The 18,377-nt window shown below is 27.4% G+C and overlaps 2 protein-coding genes and 2 non-coding genes across 4 annotated transcripts; all 4 read right to left on the bottom strand.

Moving 5' to 3' along the window:
- Window positions 1–772: 772 nt before the first annotated feature.
- On the bottom strand, window positions 773–856 carry TRNAM-CAU. The gene is given in 2 exon segments: window positions 773–808; window positions 819–856. It is a non-coding gene; the product is annotated as a tRNA-Met (tRNA).
- Window positions 857–2,315: 1,459 nt separating this feature from the next.
- On the bottom strand, window positions 2,316–6,301 carry LOC124910588 (probable peroxygenase 4). Its single transcript, XM_047451259.1, has 5 exons — window positions 6,164–6,301; window positions 6,002–6,087; window positions 3,515–3,609; window positions 2,707–2,832; window positions 2,316–2,608 (listed from the first exon to the last, which is right to left on the bottom strand). Exons 1-5 carry the CDS (start codon window positions 6,273–6,275, stop codon window positions 2,464–2,466), a joined length of 564 nt encoding a protein of 187 aa, XP_047307215.1. The 5' UTR covers window positions 6,276–6,301; the 3' UTR covers window positions 2,316–2,463.
- Window positions 6,302–8,851: 2,550 nt separating this feature from the next.
- TRNAM-CAU lies at window positions 8,852–8,935 on the bottom strand. The gene is given in 2 exon segments: window positions 8,852–8,887; window positions 8,898–8,935. It is a non-coding gene; the product is annotated as a tRNA-Met (tRNA).
- A 902-nt stretch (window positions 8,936–9,837) lies between these two features.
- On the bottom strand, window positions 9,838–12,906 carry LOC124910480 (probable peroxygenase 4). The gene is made up of 5 exons (XM_047451122.1): window positions 12,783–12,906; window positions 12,620–12,705; window positions 11,049–11,143; window positions 10,216–10,341; window positions 9,838–10,117 (listed from the first exon to the last, which is right to left on the bottom strand). The coding sequence occupies exons 1-5, from the start codon at window positions 12,892–12,894 to the stop codon at window positions 9,973–9,975; spliced, it is 564 nt and encodes a 187-aa protein (XP_047307078.1). The 5' UTR covers window positions 12,895–12,906; the 3' UTR covers window positions 9,838–9,972.
- Window positions 12,907–18,377: the final 5,471 nt, after the last annotated feature.

Raw genomic sequence — 18,377 nt, 5'->3', positions numbered from 1 at the left:
CCTGTGTTTTGGTCTAGTTCGATGCTATTAGTACATGTAGTGCATTTATCCACTAAGATAACGGCAAATATACGAATAAAAAAAATCTAACAAATAAGAAAGATGATACTTATGAGTGGAATACATACCCTACATGTATATGTAGCATTGAATTAACCGTTTTAGTTACAATGTACCAATTTTAGCAAATTCAACCATCAAACATTTCAGAAATTTCTCACAAAGTACATTCTAATAGAAGAAATGTGACAATCAAGCACTTAAATTAAATTTACCCATTCAAAGGCCATGAGATCACATAAAAGTTAAAATTAGTGAAAGAGAATTGAAAACATTAATGTAGTGCTAGTATATATATATGTATAAAAGAACATTTCTTCTTAATAGATCATTGGCAACTCTCAAACTCTTCTTCACATTTCTAAGTAGAGAGACATGCTTATTTTTTTCAGAAATGGATATTGAAGTTCTAAATTAGCAGCATAAAGTCTTTCTTTTCAATAATAGATACTAATTTATTATAATTAACAACAAAACATTTTTGTGTGTTTAGTGGTACCTAAATTTATTGAAAGACATATTACTCATAGCATTAATGGAATAGAATTTGTTTTATTTTGTTGATTGTACATCAATATTATATCAAATAGGTAATACATATTATACATTTATACTAGTATTGTTCATTCATTTTGGTATAGTAGCTAAAAAATACAAAAGAATGGGGTGAGAGAGGCTCGAACTCTCGACCTCAGGAAAAAATACAAAAGAATGGGATGAGAGAGGCTCGAACTCTCGACCTCAGGATTACTCTTAGCTATGAGACCTACGCGCTAGCCAACTGCGCCACCACCCCATGTTGATAAATTGGTTTTATTAAATTCTGAACTAATAAATAAATTAAATGTAATATATGATAATTTTGTTTACTGTTTAGCAGACATCATTTATCAACTGGATGAAAAAAATGGATTTTGCATTTTCAAGTTTAATCTTATTTTCTGAGTCTTTCATCACCACAATTTCAAAAATACTCCTCTTTTAATTGCAAAGAATAATTTGAAGCACTTTTTTAAATATTGTAGATTCACTATTTGTAAGATGTGTTAAGACTAAGGATGAAAATTTACAATCTCCCTGCGAAAATCGAAACGAATTGCCCCGTTTGGGACGGTTTTTCCCCGAAATCGAACGAGGATGGGACGGGGATGGTATTTGTCCCCCGACTCGCCCCGATTTCACCCCGTTTTCTCCCCAATTTTGTCCCAAATAACATAAACATAATTAAATATATTAAATTACTAATATATTTATTTATTTACTATATTTTATAAGAGTATTAAAATTATTTATGTATAATAATATAAAATTGTAATATATTATAATATATAATATATTAAAAAATTGGTTTATATAATTTTATTGTATAATATTTATTTATTTATTTTTAAATAAAAATTATTAACGGTGCCCCGCGGGATTCCCCGAAACCGAAAAAAACCGAACGGGGCGGGAATTGTATTAAAAATCCCGAAAATAAAACGGGATGGGGATGGTAATTGCATTCCCCGCCCCAAACCGCCCCATTGCCATCCATAATTAAGACTTAAGCATATGCACTTTGATCACTTTGTATCATTATAAAACGATTTGATTTATTTGTATCATTGTATTGTATATACTATTATCTATATAGAAATGAAATCTTGATTCATGCTTTTGAAAATATTATTCGTGTTCTTTTTCTAAGCACTCATTAGTAATTATCTTACCTTGCTACTTGAGTTTTGCATTTTTTTTTCTTCTTTTGTTTTCTTTTAAGTTTTGAATATGTTCAAAGTTTTATATAACTAATTTGTTGTAATGTTGCTGGGTTTAGATATGTCCATAAACCATCCATATTTTAAGTTATTTTAAGTCTTGTTTGTTTGTTTTATTTTTTATTGTAATTGGTTGTACGTTTGGGCTGGTTTTCGCTGGATGTGAGGCGTTATCGTTCTGTCTTCTCCACTTTTTGCTTTTATTTGGTGTGATTTTTTTTGTATGTGAGTATTTTACTTCAAATTAGTTATCCATGAAAGTCAGAGATCTATCATTTTTATAAAAAAAATGTTATGTCTGTTTTTTTGACATATAGACATTTGTAAGGTTTTGATAAATCTTTTGAATTTATCTGATCCCTAATTTGTACTCTAAGAAGACAAAAAAAAAGTTACTTCTAAAAATGAAAAAAAAAAAAAAAAAGAAGAAGAAGATAGTATTAAAAATATATTCCACTTGATTCACTTTCACTAGTACAGAAAATTAACAAACAAATATTTCAACTTCACACTAATAAATAGCAAAACAAATAATATTTCACTTCACACTAATAAAGAGCACAACAATTTTTATCCTTTATTAAGTACATAGTTTAATCAATAAAAATAATATATAGTAGGCTGGTGGGGGCATTTTTGTCATTTATTTTGTTTTCATATTTTTCTCCTCTTCCATTTTCTCAAAGAGGGTTCCATCGTAGAGACCTCTTACTGTCTCTTTCTGCAACAAACCATTCTTATCCTTGGCCAATATGTATAACACCTTCCACTCTATGAAGGCTGCAAACCTACACTTAGAATATTTAATTCAATAATCATATTTGATATATATTAATAGTATCTTATGTAAAATCGGATTAGATAATTAAAAAGAGCGAGGTCAAACCATCCGGTGTAGTTCTTGGGAACTCTTTTAGCGTGCAAGAACGTTTTTATCTCATTTTCCGTTAAAGCATTTGGATAAGTGAGAGCGTGTTTCTGGAATATTTCTTCGAATTTTGAGGGAACAAACCTTTCAAAAGTGCACACAAAATTAAACATAATAAGTAAGTTGAGAAAATAAACAAAAACTTATAATAACAATAAAAAATAGAATATATATTACAATATATATCTCTATATTTACATGATACACAAATATTAAAATATTTATGTTAGGCCGATGAAAAAATGTAATTGATTTATTTTCTTTATAAACCTTTAAAAATGACTAAAATTAATTTATTGACATTTTTTTTCTTAAATAGTATTTATTTAATTAAAATTAAGAGAAACAAGAACATATAAATATAAAAGTTATCTTCACTAAACTTTTAAATCATCCTAACACAAGTTTTACTTGTCTTTAATCTCATTAATCTTAGGCTAAAATTAATAAAAATTGCTCATTTAAAAAAAAAATGCTAGGCTAAAATATTAGGGTAGAAAAAAGTTAGCAATCTTAATTATGTTTATCAATCATCCTAACACAAAACTTTACATGTCCTTAATCTCATTAATCATATATATGGATATTATTGGAAAAACTTTCGAGCCAAATTTGAACGAACAAATGATATTAAAATTTTATATATATATATATATATATATATATATATATATATATTTAAAAAAAAGTTTAAATCATTATTTCATCTAAATTAATACTCGATAATATATTAAAAAAAATATGAAAATCGAGAGAAAATGTGTACCTTCCTTCGGAGTCATATACACCAGAGTCACTCTCATGCTTGGCTCTATGAATGTTCTTTATCTCTATAGGGAAGTAGAGAGAGGGAAATTTGCCCTGTATATTAATCAATCATATTTATATTATTTTGAAACTCAATTAATTTAATAACTATTAGAGGTTGTATTGATATTTGATTATTTGAGTTTTATTAATGTTTTTTAATAAATTGAATTTTAAATTGATTAAGTGAAAAAAGATAAGCTAATTGTCTATGTGAGGAGGATCCTGCTTGTAAAGGAATTATGGAAATACAATACATATTTTAAGCTATTTACATGTTTTGATACAAATGAAGCAACTATTTGTAGGTTTAAGCTCTAGATAGGATATTTTTTGGACTTCAATATATAAGCTCAAAATTATTTGTAGATTTTAAAATCTCTCCAAAATTGATTAAATCTAATTTTTATAACACAAATTAATATTTAATATCGGTATAATTAAGTATTTATTTAAATTAAGTTTATTTAATAAATATTATATAAAATTAATTAATTAGACTCAAATCATATTAAACTAAAAAATATGACTTAATCTAGTTCAATAAGTTATGAATTGACTTAACTTAACTTAGTAATATAGCAAAAATATATAAAAATATCTTTCAAAAATAATAAATTACATAATTTAAGTATTTTTTAATATTATTTTCACATCTTATCAATTAATTATAACACCAAGTAATTAAATTTTCATTTTTCTTTATATATTTATTCAACATTTATTTTTGAAATATTAATTTATTCAAAACTTATTTAACTATTAAAATAATTTTAGATTGATTAATTACCTTGAAATAAACGTATTATCTAGGTATCTGTTTTTTTCATAAGTTATTTTTTTTCCTTTCACACTTTTTCTTGGTCATATGTTAATTCATGATTTTATTCCTTCAACTTTATGATGACCCTTTAATTAGAAGGTTTTGAAGTGAGAACTGAAGTTTGAGAACTTTGATTTATAAGATAAGATTTAATATTGTTACATGAACTATTCAGATGAGTTTATAATTTTTGTGGAAGAAAAAGTTATAACCTAGAAAAAAAAAGTAAAGGAAAACTTTTTCTTATCCATACAAAATACTTTTTTCAAAAAATCTCAATTAAGTAAAATCAAAATCACTAATGGTTCATCCGTGCATAGGACAGATGTGACTAAATTATTGAATAATACAGCTACTAAGCAAATATAACAAATTTCAATTAAATATATATAAGCGTAGATCTCAAGGTCAATGAATAATCAAAACTATTATTCTTTATAAAGATGTTTTGAATAAGTTAAGATACAATTAATTTATTGTTTTTTTCCCTTTAATTAAGTTCCAATTTTGCTAAAAAACAGCTTTGGTTTGATATTTGACATCCGAATTGGTGATGGGCGTGGCAGTCTGTTTTGGCACGACCCATGGTTCGAAAACAAACCATTGATTAGTAGAGACGAATTCCGAGGCCTAAGGATCCGGAGGGATTGTACGGCTGCCGCGGTCCATAACATTCATAGCGGGCTTTGGGTTTCGGTTATTACTAGAGTATTGGAAGGCAAAAGAGCTATTGATCATTTGAACGGTCTCAATATTTGTAATATGGCTGATGTGCACTTGTGGAAAGCGGAAGAAAATGGGAAAATTAAGTCAAGTGCGATTTGGAACGTTATTCGGGAAAGAGGTCAAATTGTAAGTTGGGCTTCACTTGTGTGGTCCTTGAAAATTATTCCGAGATACCGATTTATTCTTTGGTTGGCTTTTCGTGGTAGACTTAGTACCCGTGATCGTATTCTTGCTTATATGGATATTCCGGACGCTATTGTGTTCTTTTTTAGTGGGTTTGCGGAGTCCATTGAACATCTTTTGGGTGGTTGTTTTTTTGCTAGGTCTATTTGGAATCTTTTTACTTTAGCCATGGGAATTGTGAGCTTGCCGGGGTCCTGGGAGAATATAAAAGTTGCTGCCCAAGTCTTATCTAAAGGTAGTAAATTTCATGCTAACGTTTTTAAGTGTGGGTTTGCTGCCATCGTTTATCATTTGTGGGCTGAGAGAAATGCTAGAGTCTTTTGTAGAGTTCGTCGAAACGTTGATCATGTGTGGAACGACATTGTATTTGATTGTGGTGCGCTAATTAGAACGTGGAGACGGGTTTCTAAAGACGAGCGGGAATGAGTCATTTGTCACGAATGAAAAGTCAATTATGATGAAGTCACATCTTTTAAATGTTTTAAGGCTAGCTAGTTCTTTATGTTTTGTTTGTAAATCATGTATGTTGCTTTGTTAAAATTGTTTGGTTCTTGAACTTTATTCTAACTTTCTAGGTTTGTTAGAAAGTTAGAGGAAAATATGTCCGTTTTCTTTCCCGTTTTTGGATTTTAATAAAATGACATTTATTCGTTTAAAAAAAAAAATTCTTTATAATATCAATTATTTTAACTGTGTGAGAGAGAGAGTGTGTACCGGGCGAGTTTTGTGACTGAGTTTCACGTTGATGAAAATGGCAGCGACGGAGGACAAGAGAAGGCCGGCTCCAATTGCTCGAAAACCTGATCATTAGAAAAACAAAACATGTTGGAAAAAAGATTTGAGAAAAAAACATGATTAGGGTTTGAAGGAAATTACCTTTGAAGGTCTCGCCAGGGTAAATGATACCATCATGGTTGCGATCGAAGAAAGCCACGTGCTTCTGTAGAACATTGATGTCTTCAATTTGTGAATTATCATTTGAAGCCATTGATCAGATCTCTGTAATATTGATGTAACTTCTATTTGTGTATGTATGTATAATATATATATATATAGAAAGAGAAAAATTAGGTTAAATAGAAACGAAACGAGTTATGAAAACTTATCGGTAGGTGAGAAAGAGAAAAAGGAAATAAAATATACAATCGCTGTACACGTTCCATAAGATACCATTATTTCAAAGTAGTAATGTGTACTTTTTATTTGAAAGGTGAGAGAGAGAAAAAGAAAAAGGAAATAAATATACAACCCACTATGCACATTCCATAAGATATCAAAGTAATGTGTACATTAAGAGTAATGACAGGGGTGATGGTAGACAACAGGCTGATAGTAGACAGCGACTCTTTACCTGAGTCACGTGCATAAAATATGCCACTTAAAAAAATTAAATAGAATGAAGAAATCAAATCATACTATTTTATCATCGAAAAGATCTGAAAAGTACGAGCTTAAGATTTCTCTCTTAATGAGAAACCCAAATCAAAATAGACGACGACTTAGAAGACAACTACTGCGAAGACGACAAGCGCGAAGAAGACCATCAAGAAGAAGACCACCGAGAATAAGACCACCGAGAATAAGACCACCGAGAATAAGACCACCGTGAAAATATTCAAATAACCATCAAAGTCATTATAAAATGTGTCAACATTCCAATATTGTTGTTACAATATTTTAAATAACGCACAAACAATATGCATGTTTAGGACCGAAAAATAATCGGTAAAAATAAAACGTTATTCAACCGATTTTCAAAAATGAAATTTATAATTAGAGACCGTTTTAAAAATATATACGAAGGATGAAGCGCAAAAACTTTTTCTCGAGTATCAACAAACTACGAAATAAAAGAAACTATAACCAATACGTTTGTACGCGTATGCCATTTTATTGATTTTCAAAAATTAATTGGAGATTATATTTTAAAATAAATAATATTTTGAATTAATTATGTTTAATTAATTTTAAAAATGAATTTCTAAAAAACTCAAATGATTATTTAATTACTGCAAATCTCCATATTATTTAAAATTAAATTCTAAATTAATTATTTTTAATTAATTTTAAAAATCTGTCAAGAATCATTTAAAAATCTTTTAAATAATATTTTATTTTATAAAAATATTATTATTAACACGTAAATCGATGTTGAATTTCTCGAACCTCAAACTTTTTACGATAACAAATAAAGAATTTTTACAATGTTACAAAATATATATATATATATATATATATATATATATATATATATATATATATATATATATATATATATATATATATATATATATATATATATATATAAACATTTATTCTTAATAGATCAATGACAACTCTCAAACTCTTCTTCACATTCTAGCTAGGTAGAGAGACATTATTATTATTTTTTTTTTCAGAAATGGGTATATAGATTCTAAATGGGTAGATAAAGTCTTTCTTCAAGAATGTTTTCCTTTTCAATAATAGATACTAATTTATTGTAATTAACAACAAAACATTTTTTTGTGTTTAGTGGTACCTAAATTTATTGAAAGACATATTACTCTTAGCATTAATGGAATAGAGTTTGTTTTATTTATTTTTGATTGTACATCAATATTATATCAAATAGGTATACAGAGTTCAGGAAAACTAACCTTTATATATATTTTAGGTTAATTGTCCTAATGGACTTTCAGGCTGAAGTTGAGCCCATGGGATCCTCTGCTACTAATGATATCTGTTACCTCTGTGCCTTCTCACAAGCAGAGGGGGCAGTGTTGTAAATAAAAGAAGAAGAAGGTCTTCTTTTATTTACAACACTGCCCCTCTGCTTGTGAGAAGGGACAGAGGTAGCAGATAGCATTAGTAGCAGAATATCCTGTCTCGAAGTTGAGAACCTTTCTCTTGAATAACAAAACTTGGATGAACAAATAATGTAATGTACTAGTTAACATCATGAATTTGTTTACAATGATAATAAAGCAGAGTTTTAGCAAGAACAGTTAATAATGTTTTTGAAGTAAAAATCTCGATTTTTCAGGTAAAATAAGCAGGTTGTAGACTATCCTCAAAAGAAAAAGGGACCAATAGATGTCCATCTATACACTATACTACTTGTATTGTTCATTCCTTTTGGTATAGCAGCTGTGTGTGCAGCAACACAATACATTTGTTTGATTGATTTGTAGTAGACAATAATAAAATATATGAGACAGAAAGGAAATAGGAGAAGTAGAATAAGAAGTGGTCTATTGGTTAGGTCTTCTTGTTATTAATTCAGGTTAAGGATTTCCTTAGGTATGCTTTTCTTTTCTAAATTGGTTACTATGCTGCAGGTGGATATATAATTGTCACCATTTTGCTATGGGTAATGTCACTTATTAGCCACCATTAGAGCTGTAAAAAGATAAAAATAACTTTTAGTTCCTATTTTGGCTTTAATTGTAAGTTGAAGTTTTAGACTTTTAGTCCATATTTTCATATCTTATTGCAAGGTTTTAACTGTTTTCCACTCCTACTTGAACTTTTGTTCCATTTACTCTCTTCTTTTGCAACTTTGAAAGAAAAAAAACAAAAGAATGGGGTGAGAGAGGCTCGAACTCTCGACCTCAGGATTACTCTTAGCTATGAGACCTACGCGCTAGCCAACTGCGCCACCACCCCATGTTGATAAATTGGTTTTATTAAATTTTGAACTAATAAATAAATTAAATGTAATATATGATAATTTTGTTTACTGTTTAATAGACATCATTTATCAACTGGATGAAAAAAAATGGATTTTTCATTTTCAAGTTTAATCTTGTTTTCTGAGTCTTTCATCACCACAATTTCAAAAATACTCCTCTTTTAATTGCAAAGAATAATTTGAAGCACTTTTTTAATTGTAGATTTACTATTTGTAAAAGAAGGTGATGGTAAAACTGTTTGTAAGATGTGTTAAGAATTATCTTACCTTGCTACTTGAGTTTTGTATAATTTTCTTCTTTTTGTTTAATTTCTTTTAAGTTTTGAATATGTTTCAAGTTTTATGTAACTAATTTGTCATATTGTTGCTGGGTTAGATATGTCCATAAACCATGCATATTTTAAGTTATTTTAAGTCTGGTTTGTTTGTCATATTTTTTTTATTGTAACTGGTTGCTGGATGTGGGGCGTTATCGATCTGTCTTCTTTAGTTCTTGCTTTTGTTTTGTGTATTTTTTGTTTGTCTGCGAGTGTTTTACTTCAAAGTTATTCATGAAAGTCCGAGATCTCTGAACCAAGAGTGTGTAATGAAAAATCATATCTTTTTATAAAAATAAATGTTATGTTGACAGTATTTTTTGATATATATATATATGTAAGGTTTTGATAACTTTTGATTTTATCTGATCCCTAATTTGTACTCTAGGCAGACAAAAAAATAGTTAGACTTCTAAAAAAGAAAAAGAAAAATAGTATTAAAAATATATTCCACTTGATTCACTTTCACTAATACAGAAAATAAACAAACAAACAAATATTTCAACTTCACACTAATAAATAGAAAAACAAATAATATTTCATTTCACACTAATAAACAGCACAACAAATTTTTATCATTTATTAAGTACATAGGTTAATCATGTAATTCATTTACCATGAGTGAGCATATCTAAACACAACCAAACCAGTAAAAAGAATATATATTAGGCTGGTGGGGGCATTTTTGTCATTTATTATTTTTTCTTGTTTTTCTCCTGCTCCTCCATTTTCTCAAAGAGGCTTCCATCATAGAGACCTCTCACTGTCTCTTTCTGCAACAAACCATTCTTATCCTTGGCCAATATGTATAACACCTTCCACTCTATGAAGGCTGCAAACCTACACTTAGAATATTTAATTCAATAATCATATTCGATAAATATTAATAGTATCTTAAGTACAATCGGAATAGATAATTAGAAAGAGCAAGTTCAAACCATCCGGTGTAGTTCTTGGGAACTCTTTTAGCGTGCAATAACGCTTTCAACTCATTTGCCGTTAAAGCATTTGGATAAGTGAGAGCGTGTTTTTGGAATATTTCTTCGAATTTTGATGGAACAAACCTATCCAAAGTACACACAAAACATAATAAGTGAGTTAAAAATTATAAACCAAAACCCCATAGTAGAAAATTACATATTAATATGGTAAATAGAGCATTTTTTGAAATCGGACAACTTTTTCTATCTATCCTAGGGGAGTTTTCTCGTATATTTCACTTCCTTAAATCTATATTACAGCATATCTATATATTTATATGATACACAAAAATTAGGTAGTTGAGATTATGCTAGTTAGCCTAATTATGTAGAGTATAAAATGTGATCAATAAATAAAAAAGTGCTTGATTTATTTTTCTTTTTAAACCTTTAAAAATGATTAAAAGTAATTTTTATTGTCATTTAGTTAAATCTTAATAATATTTATTTTTTTAAAATTAAGATTTATTTATTTAAAATTAAGAGAAAGAAAAACATATAAATATAAAAGTAGGTTATCGATCTTCACTAAATTTTTAAATCATCCTAACACAAGTTTTACTTGTCTTTATTCTCATTAATCCTAGGCTAAAATATTAGGGTAGAAAAAAGTTAGCTATCTTAATTAAGTTTTTAAATCATCATAACACAAAAGTTCTACATGTCCTCAATCTCATTAATCATATATATAGACATTATTGGAAACATTTAAGTTGATTTGAACGAACAAATGATATTAAATTTATTAATATATACTTAATTATATAAAAAAAAAATCATAACATTATTACCTTCCTTCGGAATCATATACACCTGAGTCACTCCCATGCTTGGCTCTCTGGATGTTCTTTATCACTATAGGAAATCGGAGAGAGGGAAATTTGCCCTGTATACCAATCAATATTTATATTATTTTGATGAAGCTCAATTAATTTAATAACTATCACTGAGGTTGTATTGATATTAGATTATTGAGTTCTTTTTATTAATGTTTTTAAAAAAATGAATTTTAAATTGATTAAGTGAGAAAAGATGCTAATTGTCAATGTGAAGAGGATGCTTGTAATGGAAATACAATACATATTTTGATACAAGTGAATTAACTATTTGTAGGTTTAAGTTCTAGATAGGATTTTTTTTTTACTTTAATATATAAGCTCAAAATTATTTGTAGATATTAAAATCTCTCCAAATTTTATTAAATTGATATTTATAACACAAATCAATATTTAATATGTATAATTAATTATTTATTTAAATTAAGTTTATTTAATAAATATTATATAAAATTAATTAATTAATTATTTAGACTCAAATCATATTAAACTATAAAATATGACTTAATTTAATTCAATAAGTTAATTGACTTAACTTAACTTAATTAGTAATATAGCAAAAACATGTAAATTTTCTTTCAAAAATAATAAATTATATTATTTAAGTATTTTTTAAATATTATTTTCACATCTTATCAATTAATTAACTAGTTTCCTAGGACAACAAAATGGTTTCTAAATGTGCAAAGTTATATGGCATATGACATGCCTAATTCACACTTAAAGTCAAAAGAAGAGACAAAATAGGCAACCCGTACAGCTTTAAAGTCTCATTTACCTTGAAATAAACGTATTATATATATCTAGGTATCTATTTTTTTTTTCATATGTTCATTTTCTTTGCTTTCACCCTAGAAAAAAAGTAGAGGAAATTTTTTCTTATTCATACAAAATATTTTTTCAAAAAATCTTATTTAAGTAAAATCCAAATCACTGATTGTTCATCTGCATAGGACATATGTGACTAAATTATTGAACAATACATTCACGGATTCAGAAATTCGAGTTAGGGTGGATTTGAAAATTTTTGGGATTTACATAACAAGAAAATTATGGATAAAACGAGAATAGATAAATGTAAATTGTCTTTTTTTTTCAAAAAAAAAAATATATATATATAGTGTATTGAATTAAAAAATTTAAGAAATTAAAACCAATATGTGCATAATTTGTACCATAAAAATAAATATTTATTTTTTTCTGTTGAGTCTAGCCCTCTATAAATCCGTCTTAGCTGCTACTAAACAAATATAACAAATTTCAATGTATGATAAAATATATATATAAGCGTAGATCTCAAGGTTAATGAATAATCAAAACTTAAGTTATTTCAAGTTATATTGAATAAGAATTTTTAAGATGCATTTAATTGTATTGTCTTTTTCCTTAAATTAAGTTCCAATTTTGTAAATATTCATGTTCAGTTTGACTAACAATTATAATATCAATTATTTTAACTATTAATATATTTAATAATTTTGACAAAAAAAACTAAATCAGCTTAGAAAGAGAGAGAGAAAGTGTACAGGTCGAGTTTTGTGACTGAGAGACACGTTGATGAAAATGGCAGCGACGGAGGACAAGAGAAGGTTGGCTCCAATTGCTCGAAAACCTGATCATTTGAAAAACAAAACATGTTGGAAAAAAAGATTTGAGAAAAAAACATGATTAGGGTTTGAAGGATATTACCTTTGAAGGTCTCCCCAGGGTAAATGATACCATCATGGTTTCGATCGAAGAAAGCTACGTGCTTCTGTAGAACATTGATGTCTTCAATTTGTGAATTATCATTTGAAGCCATTGATCAGATCTTTGTAATATTTTGATGTAACTTCTATCTGTGTATGTATGTATATAATATATATAGAGAGAGATTAATTAGGTTAAATAGTAATGGGGTTTGGGTTTTCATTCAATAGGTGAGAGAGAGAAAAAGAGAAAGGAAAAGAAATATACAACCGCCTGTACACGTTACATAAGATACGCTTTCAAATAATGTGAATTTTTTATTTTTAAAATTGATAAGCTTTTTATTTTATTTTAGTAAGCGTATGAAATCATTTTATTGATCTTTTATAGATTTGTAAATAGCGTAGAGTATTTGATTTTAGTAAAGATGACAAAAAGAATATTACATTATAGATTATGATTTTAAGTTACAAAATTATACAATTAATAATAGAACTAATTTCATTTATTCACAAAATTTCAACTTAATCATGAAACTAAAGTAGGGGAGGGCTTCTTGAATTAAAAAGAAAAAACTTAAAAAAAAGAAAAAAAAGATAAACAAAATAAAGCAGGTCTTTGAGGTGAGAAATAATATAGTAGATGCTCCCGAACACATGTAATTCCTAGGGCATTCGATGTTAGGGGTGAGCATTGGTTGGATTAATCCGTAATTCGATCCGAATTCGAAATACTAATTTGAATTTGATATTTCGGATTGGATTGAGATCGGATTGTATCACTAGTAAAAAAAAGACTATTAAAGACGGCGAAAACCGTCGTAAAAAGCTTTATTGCCGACGTTAATGATTATTAACGTCGGCGAACAAAGCCGTCGCTCGTGGACACTATAAATCTCGACGTTAAAAGTTTTTGATTATTAACCACGGCTTTATGTGGAGGAAGCCGTGGTTAATAATACTGTATTATTAACCACGACTTTTGGTAACGCCGTGCTTAATAATACATATTATTAACCACGGAGTTACAAAAGCCGTGGTTAATAATACAGTATTATTAACCACAACTTTTGGTAACGTCGTGGTTAATAATACTGTATTATTAACCACGGGTTTTGGTAACGCCTACTGTATTATTAACCACGACTTTGGTAACGTCGTGGTTAATAATATGTTAATAATATATATTATTAACCACGGCTTTCGTAACGCCATGATTAATAATTTAAAAAAAATAAAAAAACCACGATTATTTTATATTTTCACAAAACCTGTTTTAAATATTTTTACGAAAAAGAAGACAATACAAAAAAAACTATTCTTAAATAAAATTAAATCCAAATTCAACAAAATACTAAATAGTAATACAAAAAATTTGAAATTAAATTGTAATGGGAATCACTGATTAAGGTTTAGAGGGAGGATAGGAAATCATAGACATGAACGCCTCAAAAGCTTCTTTTTGTGCGCGCACCTCCGCCTGGATATCGTTAATCCTTTGCTCTTGTGCCTCATTTTGTGCTTCATGTGCCTCCTTTTGTGCTTCCTGTTCTACGCGTATCATATTTAACTCTTCTCGCAGAATCCTGTTCTCCTCCATCAACGTTTGTTGTGACACACGCGAGTTGACGCTTGAAGAAGAACTTCCCCTTTGATCGGGTCTGAAGTGAGTGGGACGTATACCCGATCCCATCCATGTCACTCTCCCGTGTCCCTGTCGTCCTAAAGCAGACTCAAACACCTCGAGCGGCGACAAATTAAGATTTGTTTCTAGCCGTTCACGCATCACAGACTACAATCATTTACAACTATCCCAACTATCTAAATAAAAATATATTGAGTTTGAATTGAATTAATTCAAATTGGATTAGGTTTATATTATCCCAACTATCTAAATAAAAATATATTTTTAATTTGTTTTTTTTTTAAATTTCAATTTAATATAATATATTTTTGACTTATTTTCGCATAACTTAATCAATAATTTTTTTTAAGATTCGATTTTTTTAATTATAACATTAAAATTTTAATAAAAATAATAAAATAAATCAAAATTAAGTAATTAATTAAGAAAATATTAAATGAGATTATCTTAGACGTGAGCATTTGACGGATTAATCTTAACCGATTTCGAATTACAACATTTGATTAATTATTTCACGGTTTGAATTAAATTCGGATTGATTTAAATTTAGATTTAGTTTAATTAGGATTGAATTTGAATAATTCAAAATAATTTGAATTAAAATATATAATATATTTAATTCACTGTTCATTTTTAATTAAATATAAATAAATTAATTATAAAAAAATTATTATTAAATAATTTCAAATTCACAATTAAAAAATAATAAAATTATATATATATATATATATATATTTTTTTGTTAGTTTGGATGGTCCAAACCGTATTAATCCAATTCATATCCAATCCGTATTAATTAATAAAATAGTTTTAATTACAGATTAAATTACTTTAGTTTGAACCTTTACTCACCCTAATCGATATCCACCCGAATTGAGCATCAACTTGTGGAGAAGGAGGTGAATGAGACTTTCATCCACAAAATGCAGCTGCTCATGGGAGGCAAAGCAAAATAATGAAAGATTAAAGAAAAAACATATAGCTTTCTTTTTTGGCGTTTTTTTTTAGAATGTGAGACTTTTAATTACACGTCGACCTAAAAAATTTCGACATGTGAATAAGAGTTAGAAGGGTTATTCCTTTAATTTACAATAAAACACAAATCTAAAAAAAATTGAAATACACGTAGTAAAACGCCAAATCGAACCCGATTACAATAAAAATCATGTCATTCTAAACACCTAAAAATGTTTTCCAAATATGTCTATAATTGTACATGATGACCAAGGAAGGACACTCACCATCCATTGTCCCAATATGAAATCAACCTCATGTTCTGTAGCATTCCTTCACAATAAAAAAAATAATGTCCTTTAATCCAAAATAGAGATCCAACAAATTATGCTAATTGACACCAAAATGAAACAAAAAACCAATACCCTGAAAAATGTTACTCTCCATACTTAGTTTTCTAAGTTTAGATTATCATATACATGTTTAAATTAATATCAATCACCCCATACAGATGGACAATAGATATTTGGGAAAATAACAAAAACATCAGATTTCACACATTCAAATATGAATGAAATTCGATTATTTGAATATACCTGTCTAAACTTACTTACATTCTTATTTTGATAAGATCGTACTTTCTTTATTGATACATGTCAATCAATATACTATTAATGTAATTGTCATGAAAGTAATTTGTTTATCTGATCATATCATAATTCCATGTTAGAAAACAAAACTAGTTAAAAATAATTTGGAAATAAAATAAACTTTAAATTTAAGAACTGTTCAATAGAATCAATGGAATCGTTATTGTGAAGACATGATGTTTGATAGAATCACAATTTTTAATTGCTGATATTGGTGACAACGTGTAGAAGAGTACTTAACAATTAATTAATTATTATTATTATTATTTGTTAATGTATTTGGACACGGAACTAACTTGAATATCATCAGTGACGACATTTCTCAAACATGCCACATCTAAATGTAACAACAAAAACATGAACACAAATAAAAGAATAAGTAATTAATAAAACAGAAGGATAAAGAGATTGTCTATATCTTTTTATTGTAAAAAAATTGTAATTAGTACATCAAAATTGATAATAACGCGTTAAAGATGTCAAAAGTAAATCAATTATAATTCAAGTTACTATCAAAATTATCAAAACAACATCCACTACAAGTCCAAATGAATGTAAAAAATGAAAATAATAAAAAATCCATAAAAAAAATTAAAGGGAAATAATTCATAAAATCTTGATTTGCCAAAATAATTTCTTAGTTAATATGAAACTCAATACCTTTATTTTTTTTCTTCATGTTATAGTATTCTATTTTTCTTCTTACATTTCTCTGTTTTATGTTGTGATACTAAAAAATGATTCTTTAATTCAAACTAAAGACATTAAATAATTGCAAAATTCAAAAGAAAATAATTAAATTACACAAATACAATATTTATAATAGTTGATAAAATATAATGAACACATATGTCACAAACAAAACAAATTCTCCCAAATAAATATTTAACTTTAAAGTTACAACTCAACTCCGTATTTAAACAAAAAAATAAAAATAAAAACTCTTCAAAAAATTTCATAACATTCTCACCATATTTTTATAGTTATGTAAAGTTGTATTTACTTTTTTGTATTAATTTTATTTTTGTGTCAAAATTATGCACTAAAAACATGAGTTTTTATTTTATAATATTCACTCTACTTTATCAAGATTACATAAACTTATTATAATTGTAATATTGTGAATAATTCGTAATAAATAAATTTGTCATATACTTCACATTTTTTTCAAATTACATTATTAGTCATCAATTATCCTCACATTTTTCAACCAAGGTCGCTATCTTTGTAATATCAACATCGTTGTTCCAATCATCTTCATAGTCAACAATTTAACATCGTTCGCATCAACCACCTTGACTTTAGAATGAATTTATGTAAGTATTGTACCGTGCTTAAGTCTAAGCTACCTAACATTTAATTATATATCTCAATTTGTCAAAAATAATAATTGATTTATATTAGTTGCTTAGTTAGTTTCAATATAAACTAAATATATTCTATATATCATGAATTCGATTCTTATGCAAGTCTCACTCAAAGTTATTATAACTCTAAATTTTTGTTCTATCTCTGAATGGTCCATTCCTTACCTACAAACACAACTTTCATATCCATCACAAACACAATCCTATAGGCTATTGATTCAATGAAAAATAAATGTAATAAAAGACTAATTTTAAAAACAAAATGGATGAGACTTAGGTAACCACATAAATGTGTCCGTTTAAACTCAAAACGCTTTCAGATGAAATTGAATTTGTGACATTTTGGTCTCTTAAACCGACTCTTACTACTAAACTACCTTAGTGTCTATTTTTTATTAATAAATGTTTAACTTGAAAAACACATTTACCATGAAGAAAATGTTGTTATTACATTTTATTATGTAAGATAGTATGACAGAATAACAATATTTAAAATCTGACATGCTCATAGGTGACTACAACGTGTAGGATTACTCAATCAATAATTGTTCAATTTTCATTAAAATAATGTATTTATGGCAGGGAACTATTTACGTAAATAATGACACACGGAATTAACTTGTAGTTTAAATATATCAATAACATTGCTTAACACAAGTTCTACATCCAAAAGTAGTACAATAAAACAACACAAATAGAAAAAAATAATAATAATAATACTCTCTCTCTCTTTGAAATTGTCCATAATAATATCTCAAAAATGTCGGTTGAGTTTCTTTAACTTCTTTTTAAAGAAAAATATTAAATTACGAGATTACATTTATTTTAATAAAGAGAAACTTTTCTTAAGGGATATTATAAGAAGATTTGAAGTCAATAGGATGAGATATTCTTGGGATTGTGTTTGGAGAGAAGAAATAATATATAAAATATGAAATCTTTAGAAAAAACGCAATGATGCATGAAGTGTGATCTACATT

This window comes from Impatiens glandulifera, chromosome 7 (assembly GCF_907164915.1).
Source record: "Impatiens glandulifera chromosome 7, dImpGla2.1, whole genome shotgun sequence".
NCBI classification, from domain to species: domain Eukaryota; kingdom Viridiplantae; phylum Streptophyta; class Magnoliopsida; order Ericales; family Balsaminaceae; genus Impatiens; species Impatiens glandulifera.
The sequence above is the reverse complement of the archived record's forward strand: the minus strand, read 5'-3'. Positions and strand labels throughout refer to the sequence as shown.

Bases quoted from the DNA above. Each gene is read 5' to 3' on its own strand.
- LOC124910588 (XM_047451259.1), bottom strand. From the start codon at position 6,275: ATGGCTTCAAATGATAATTCACAAATTGAAGACATCAATGTTCTACAG. The intron at 2,833-3,514 runs GTACACATTTTC...CACTTTTGAAAG, and splicing joins GTATATGACTCCGAAGGAAG to GTTTGTTCCCTCAAAATTCG. The intron at 2,609-2,706 runs GTTTGACCTCGC...TTCTAAGTGTAG, and splicing joins CCCAAGAACTACACCGGATG to GTTTGCAGCCTTCATAGAGT.
- LOC124910480 (XM_047451122.1), bottom strand. From the start codon at position 12,894: ATGGCTTCAAATGATAATTCACAAATTGAAGACATCAATGTTCTACAG. The intron at 12,706-12,782 runs GTAATATCCTTC...TCAAATGATCAG, and splicing joins CCCTGGGGAGACCTTCAAAG to GTTTTCGAGCAATTGGAGCC. The intron at 11,144-12,619 runs GTACACTTTCTC...ATTGGTATACAG, and splicing joins TCAGTCACAAAACTCGACCT to GGCAAATTTCCCTCTCTCCG.